The sequence below is a fragment of the Lolium rigidum genome, chromosome 2, assembly GCF_022539505.1.
Source record: "Lolium rigidum isolate FL_2022 chromosome 2, APGP_CSIRO_Lrig_0.1, whole genome shotgun sequence".
In the NCBI taxonomy this organism is placed as follows: domain Eukaryota; kingdom Viridiplantae; phylum Streptophyta; class Magnoliopsida; order Poales; family Poaceae; genus Lolium; species Lolium rigidum.
Window position 1 is genome coordinate 37,652,421 of NC_061509.1, and position 8,251 is coordinate 37,660,671.

The 8,251-nt window shown below is 39.9% G+C and overlaps 1 protein-coding gene across 1 annotated transcript; it reads right to left on the reverse strand.

The window, feature by feature from the left end:
- Window positions 1-3,398: 3,398 nt before the first annotated feature.
- LOC124686255 (CBL-interacting serine/threonine-protein kinase 20-like) lies at window positions 3,399-7,623 on the reverse strand. Its single transcript, XM_047220236.1, has 5 exons — window positions 7,456-7,623; window positions 7,173-7,312; window positions 5,539-5,769; window positions 5,333-5,453; window positions 3,399-4,841 (listed from the first exon to the last, which is right to left on the reverse strand). The coding sequence occupies exons 1-5, from the start codon at window positions 7,621-7,623 to the stop codon at window positions 3,399-3,401; spliced, it is 2,103 nt and encodes a 700-aa protein (XP_047076192.1).
- Between the last annotated feature and the right edge of the window lie 628 nt (window positions 7,624-8,251).

Consider the following 8,251-nt stretch of genomic DNA (forward strand, 5'->3'; position numbering starts at 1 on the left):
TCACCTTAACATGAACGACCCCACAATAGAGCCCCGCCTGACGAGTGGAGACCGAAGCCAACTGACCCGAGCGCCCGAGAGTCGCCTGCATCCGCGGCCGTGCCGCCATCGCCGTCCTCTTTTTCTGGCCATGGCCTCGCTGTACCGTCGGTAAGGACGTCTTCATCTGTTCTGTTCGGTATGTCATGATTAGATCATTTGCCTAGCTGATAAGCCTATCATTGGTTCCCACGTGTTTTTCTTTTCCCACAAACTGGCTGCAATCATCCGATCAATCCGTTCATATGGTTGTGCTAGCTCACCTCATGTTAAAAACCTATAAATTCCATATCTCCAAATATACACGTCGGTTTTAGAAGATTCTTTTTGCGTTAAGCTTGTAATCAAATTCTGTACAACTTTTGTGTAGACAGATTTTCCATCCGAGAAACTTGTTTTGACAACTTTTCGGACATCATCCACGAAATGTGTAATCTTGTAAAAATCACAGGAAAGTAAATACACGTGCAAACGTAGAAAATAAGATATCCCTGGATTCACAAAAATAAGTAGAACACGATTCAAAAGTATAATTTTACTTTTGGACAAGTTGAAAATATTCAAATATGAATATGTGAATTTGAGTATGTTCATTATAGGTTTAATCCTATAAATAACTTCAACATAGTTCCTTTTTCCAAAATGATCCGTATGACCATACCCATCTACCAAAACTATTCAAACATTCTTTTCATGTTCCAATATCATACTTATCCTCCATGCTTTTGTATCCTATCAATTCCTTCTCATATATCTTGGATGATCCATATAAGTATTTGACTTTATACATTCCAATTCAATCTCCCAAAGCCATATCTTGCAAGTCATGCCTCATGTCATATCTTTCTTATCCAAGGACTAAAATAAAAATGAATAACAAGTTGTTGTTTGCCTTGCTTGATTTTGTTGTTGTTGGAATGTGTGTTTATGTTGTGCTATCTTTTATCTTATAGTTTGTATGGAGAGCGATGTGTTTTGTTGAAAGAAAAGAGAACGCTCTTCGACTACCAAAAAGGCAAGTGACACACACCAAAAGTCCCAGTTTTAAATTCTTGCACAATAGTGTTTTTATAGTAGACATGTCTAGGGTTTATGCTTTTTGCTTGCTATTAAATCCTAGTACTTTAGCTACACCACTCCTAGACTCCCTTAGCCGCCATTAAATTTAGTTGTTACCTGCTATGCCATGGAAAAGGTTTTGATAGAGGTTAAGGAAAAACAACTAAGTTTAATGAATTACCTGGGTGAATGGTGGAGTTATGGAGAGGGTGGCTGTATCAGGGGCAAGACCCCGGTGCTAGTGCACACTTGCGGAAAGTCACCCGAGGCTTAAAGAGATTGTAGACAAACCTTGCTCATTAGCTTCACGTACAACCACATGCTACTATGGCTCGGCTTGACAAAGTATGTTGTATGAACCCGGATCCTAGGGGCCAGGTGGTGGTAGAGGGATACTCGTAGGTGGGGGCGTGGCCCTTAGGGAATGGTTCGGGCGATTACACACGAAGGTCTCGGCCACGGTCTACACCTGTCCTTAAGCAAAATGTGCAACGAGGTAGAAGGATTGACCTGGCCATGTGGGTAAAGGTGTACAACCTCTCGAGAGTGTAAATCTAAGTACTTAGCCGTGTCCCCGGTTATGGACAACTTGAGCGAACTGACAAGTCTTTGTTCGAAGATCTCCTCATCCCAATTTCTTAAATAAAATTTGAATGGGTGAACAAGGGTAGGAAGGTACATTGGGGCTTTACCAATGCTCATCGTTAATTTGGTACATTGGGGTTTTACCAATGTTACCGCTAATTAGATTGAAAGAAAATGTTTTGATAAATGATAGGGAAAAATTGGCTTTACGCAAAATGAACCCGAGCTCTACCTCGCCGGATGTGCACGTAGGTGTAGGATGCCATTTGAGTCCACCATAGTGTCATCTTGCCAATACAATTCAAATGTATTGACCATTCGTGGTCTGTAACTTTTCATGTTGCGTATGTTTTGAAAGACGAGTGAGTTACGATGGTTAGGGTTACGAGTCTATCCTCAACATGCTCGCCTGTGGCACATGAAGATGAAGGGCTCCATGCTGTCTATGTTTATTCGTTGTGAAACTCTGATGATATGCTAGCCTTGTGCTATGCAATTTGTAATCATTTATGTAAATTCTGGATCATACGATGTAATAAAGACCTTTGTTTCTTGGTATTACATCTTGTACTGTGTGTGCTAGCGATTGATCCAGGGACTAGCACAGATACGCACAGAGATCGGCACCCTTTAAAAGGTGAGGTCGCTACACACCATGAGTTTGAGGGGGGGTGTTAGATGTATATATCTGTATATTGTAGTTTTCCAATATGTTAGGGGGCTTCCTGCATATTTGCACATGTACATGTACTATATATTGTGGCCTTTGGCCATCTGGTAATAGATCAACCATATTGCCCTAACAAACGAGACTAGCTAATCTGAATGGACTGATTTCTGGATTACAGATTGATTCAAGCTGTAAGTTGCAGAGGTTGCTTTGCTTCCGGTACTCGCAAAAATACAAAAGGGAAGGAAAGAAACATGTGCGAACTCTCGTTCATTCACATGTCACCGTTAACAGAATGTCCCTCTGTCTGCCTGCCTGTCAACGGTTCCTGAATGTACCACAGCAGCAAAGTTCGGAGAAGTTCTCTAGTATGTGGTGCTGGATGGATGGATCATATCCGCCTCAGGGAACCACGCATGCGCCTCAGAGAACAATCCCGTCAATCGAGTTGTGACTAGCACCGCTGGCACCTGGCAGGCGAAAGGCTGAACACTAAACTTGTAGCACCCCGGTTGAAACGCTTTGAAACGGTTCAATGAATGTCAACAAGTCGTCGATCCCATGTTACACTGCTACTTGCTAGCATCGCGTTGCCACTCGCCAACATTGTGCAGATCACGTCCACATCGGAGACAACCGCGACAGTGTCCTGCGGAATAAAGAGAGTAGAAACTACGGTGGAACTGAAGAAATAGTTTCAGTTACAGTTACGTATCTGAACAAACTGGCAGCTTCCACTCTCTCCAACATTGCCGCCTCAAGCTGTTGTGTACTGACAGCAAACTAGTCCATAAAAACGGTGTGGTGTCATCAGCATTAACTAATCCCGATGAACAGTTTCCCAGTGCTACTCTAACATCATAACGAAACGGAGCCATCAATCCCCAAACAGCTAGCGCCTTTTTTTTTAGCAAGGGTTACTCAGAGTTGGAGAGGATAGCAAAGACTTGCTCACAGCTGCAAAATACATAAATTAAAAACCACATATGGATATACAGTTTTCCGACCAGCGCGCCTACTCGACACAACATGCATGTTTTCATACTCAACTAGCTTGCAGAAGCGCCAACTCACGGGATTTACTCAGTATGGAGAGGCGCTTTGCAACATCTACCATTGTCGGTCTTTGCTCCACATCAGGGTTCATACACTCCATAACAATTTTTGCCAGATCGTCAAGAAGCTCCAAATCTCTAGTTACTGCAATTTCCTTATCAAACAGCTCAGTTGCTTTCCTCCCCTGCTTGTGATTCTCAAGGAACTTCCTTGTTATACTATGAATATTAAAAGCTTTGGACTCCTTTCTAGTAAGAAGCTCTAAGATGACAACTCCAAAACTGTAGACATCACTTTGTTTGGTCTGCAGGCGTGTTTCTAGGTATATCGGATCCATACAGCCACTGACATTGAAAGCTGCTGAAATACTTCTTGTACCTGTTAGCTCTTCTTTTAGAAACATCCTCGATATGCCACAGTTTGAGATCTTTGGCTCAAAGTTGCCATCTAAGAGTATATATTCTGGTTTCAAATCACCGTGTAACATTATTGTATGGCCCTCTGTATGCATATAAGCTAGAGCAGCTGCTGATACTGCAGCAATACTTAAACGCGTGCTCAAGTTGAGAGGCACCGCGTTGTGGCCGTGAAGAATGTCATGGAGGCTATCTTTGGAGTAAAACTCATAGACTAGCATCGGGTCGTCAACTTCAAGGCAACAACCTATGAGCCTAACAATGTTTTTGTGATGGGCCAGAGATTGGATGACGACTTCATTTGTAAAAATACGAATCGCAAGCACCCCACGACTATATGGCTTCCTTACTACAATTGGTACATTATAAACCAAACCCTTGTAAACTTCTCCAAAGTCACCTTTTCCAATTAAATTCGAACACTTCAAAATTGGCTTGAGCTCCTCCTTTTTGAAAAGTTTCAAACGTGACACGTTCTCCAACATAGGCCCTCCATTTTTTATGTAATTCTTGTGTGCTTTTGTGTTGAAGATGCCCAAATTGTTCAGCTTGTATAACAAACCAGAGTTAGAGCTAGAAATGTTTGCACCTTGAGGGATGCCATTTTGCTTTGCATATTGGGCTTTCCATAATGACCATTGATCACCAAGAGCATCTTCTTTACCTTGTTGCCAATGATCTTCCCTAAGTGTCCCAACATATTCCCCAAGTTCTTCTGTTTCAGCGCTTTCTTTAATGTCCTTTCCAAGGTATTCAGGTGAAAGCTTTGCACTTTCCCCTTGACAGTGTTGATCATTTTGGAAACTAACTTGCTGTTCAAATGATGAATTACTGATTCCAGTTTCAACGGTTCTTGACGTTTTGTCTAGTGTATCGACTATATGACTTGCAGCCGGTCTCTTCTTTGGGTCCGAGTCCATGCACTCCATTCCTATCTTAGTGCATACTATTACTTGTTCCAACTGTGTGTCCCTTTGATCTGATCCCTCCAACCGATTCCTCCAATTCTCAACTACCTACAAAGTTGCAATCAGAAATTAAGATCTAGGTACTAAACTCTGACTATAAGTGATTTATAGCTAATGTACATATAGAGAAACGAAACATGCTGGAAATACCAAACAAAAAAATCATTAATTCATCCCTAAGCTTACGGCTGAGAAGCCGTCTTGGGTTGAGATCCCATATCAGACTCCCCTGTTAGTCCGCTCAGATGTCTGCAGGAGCACTTACAAGCGGACTGAGATAACCATTTCTGTAGCAGTTTAATTCGATTTTATTGCTATATCTTAGGTAGTAAATGAGCTTAGATGCAAGTGTAAATCATGATAATTAAGCAATCAATGTGGTGCCAGATTAAGGTGGCGTGCTACTAGATGATGTTTAAGACTATTTAATTTGGTTGTCTGAGAGAGGATTCCTCCATGTTAAATTTGATTGTAAGATATATAATAGTTATTACAAAATATATCCTTTAACATGGAGGAAACGCTTAACTTGTTCTTACATTCTCATCTTCTGGATAGCCTTTCTGTCCCGTGACCATCTCGACAATGATAACGCCAAGACTGTATATGTCTGACGCAAATCCTGGTTGTCCTCGGAAAAATTCTGGTGGTAAATATCCTCTGCGAGAGAATTCATAAAGTACAATCAATGGATGTCCACATGGTTATAACTTCATGTAAAAAATATTTCAAGAGACAGACTTACAAAGATCCATATAGGTTTAAAGTAGAAGCCCAGTTTTGATCTTCGCGGAGGCACACTGATAGACCGAAATCAGCAATTTTAGGTACCATGTGTTCATCTACCAATATATTACCAGGCTTTAGATCTAAATGAAGAATGCGTTTGTCGTGGAGATGAAGTAAGCCCTCACATATTCCTTTAATTATCTCATATCGCTTCTTCCATTCAAGTCCACAGGATGCATCTGCAAAGGACATGGGCTTCGTAGTTTCATTCATTATTAGATATATAATGTATAATTCTAAATCCACAAATACATAATAATGCAAAGCATCTTCAATGAATTTTTCCAAAGATTCTGCATCCTATCTTCAAAAGGCAAGAAAGCAAATAAATACTAGTGAATGGTTTGATGTTGAAATAGGTATATGAAATTTTTTGTCCGTGTGCAACTTAACCTGCTATCGCACAGGTTGCTTCTCTTTTCGCCATTGAAAAGAAAACTTCCCTTAATACGCTACTTTACTCATGAATTTACACCAAGGAAGAAAGGGAAATTATTTCCTACTTTGGGTAGATTGACCAGGAATACTCGAGCAAGCCCAACCTGGTTAGTTATGGTCACAGCTATTGCTTGCCCACATGTGGCCGGCCAATATTGTTCATTTTCGTAAATCAAAAGCTAATATTTCTTTTTTGCTAAGTGAAATATGTTGTAAAGAGTGAAAATGAAGCGAATACAACCAGATAATGGTCCCACAAAATAGTTTCCCGTCTTTCACTAACAAGGGCATTAATAAAGATACCGTACATATAAATACAATTCTGAACTATGCAAGCTATTGACATGAAGTAAATAAAGTCACTCGCAATTGTCTCCTGCAAGGCTACTCGTAGTAAGGAGTAACATAGACAAATATCATAAGCATTATACTAGTATATGATACTATCTCCATAGTACACGGTATTACAAAGTTGGTGTCCTAGAAGATCTCAATATTGGTTTGTAAAGTCATTTTTCCTTGGGATGCTATGTTACCACAAGGCTCTCTTTTCTCATTCAATGACATCATATGTCACACATATGCCTAGTTAGGGATACATGTGGTTGTAGGTTACCTGCACCTATGTTACTCTACTATAAGAGATATGAGTAATAAGTCACCACCTTTAAGCAGGTCGTTGCCGGCCATATTTAGGTGGCACACATCTTTTTTGAGTTTAAAGTTTGACCATCGATTTGACCAGCGAATCATGGATTATATGACATGACATACAAGTTATACAATAGAATTCGTATTCGAATAAAGTTTCTGATGGTATAAATTTTATAACAAGTAACACATATAGTATTAGTCAAATCAGTGGTCAAACTTTAAACACACAAAACAAGGGCACCATATGCATTGGGAAGAAGAGAGTAGTTAGAAATAGTTTGAAAACATCTTGAAACTTCTCATTTAAAATAGTAGTATTGTTCTACGTATTTGAAAACATCTTGAAAACATATTTATTTTCCTTATTAAATTTGTCTAAGCATACCAGTGATATAATTGTCCAGACTTCCATTGGGTACATACTCGAAACATAGTAACCAGTTTCGTATGTCCGATATGACTGTCTCCCCCTTAAAATCTGCAATTTCCCCTTTCATTTCATAACAATATCCTAAAAACCGCACTACATTTTTGTGCTTGGCCTTCATCAAGCACTTAACCTCTCTAAGAAACTTTTTCTCAGGCAAATCATATTTGGTCAACTTCTTCACAGCGATCATCCCTTTTCCCACTATCCCCTGCAGTCACAATGTGTATTTGTCAGTGTTAACTTGTGGGTATGGACGTGTGGTGGTGTTAATGTGATGTTCACATGTCTTTTATCTTCTACATCACTTGCTATTAGCTAGGATTCAGAAAGCTTAGCAAAGGTCATGCGTACCTTATAAACCACCGCAAACCCACCACTGCCAATCCGCTGATCATCACAGAAACAGTTTGTTATGCTTTCTAAAAGTGATAATGACACAGATGTTGGCTCTGCAGTTTCGTCAATCAGCATGCGCTCCAGCAAGTCGACACCGGGTCTAGTACTAGTTTCACTATCCATTTGCAATCAATAACAAGCCTTGAGAACAGGAGAAAAAAATTACCATTATGTATACGCCCATAATATACCCGACTATACAAGTAGGCGTGAATACATAAAAAAGAATGGAGATCAGATATTAACATATCAACTCCCTATATAGCTAGGTACTCAGGTATGTTTTCTAGAAAATTAACGACCTATTACTTTCTTAGCCCTATATCAAGAAACTACACACAAACAAAATTGCTACAATGAAAAAGAAAGCGCAAAGTGAAGCTGCAAGTTACATATAAACTGAAACAAAAGGATATCATGCAATTATGATTCCAGGACGAGAAGAAGCATGCAGACAACTACCATGAAGGATCAACGAAATCCCAGCCACTGCCAACCAGCATACGCATCTGGCTAGCGCATCTCCCGACAAAAACAAAGGGGGTGAAGGTGGCTAAAGTATGAGGAGAAGGTGTCCAGTCCATGGTTGTAGTTAACTTGATCTATGACAAGTGTACATTTGACATATAGTGCTCATGTATAATCATAATAAAAAACTATTTTGCAAAGTGTGTGAAAGTGCATCAAGACCCGTATGTTGATTTAGGTAATTAATGATAACAATTAGGTATGTCATTTGTGATGTTATGTA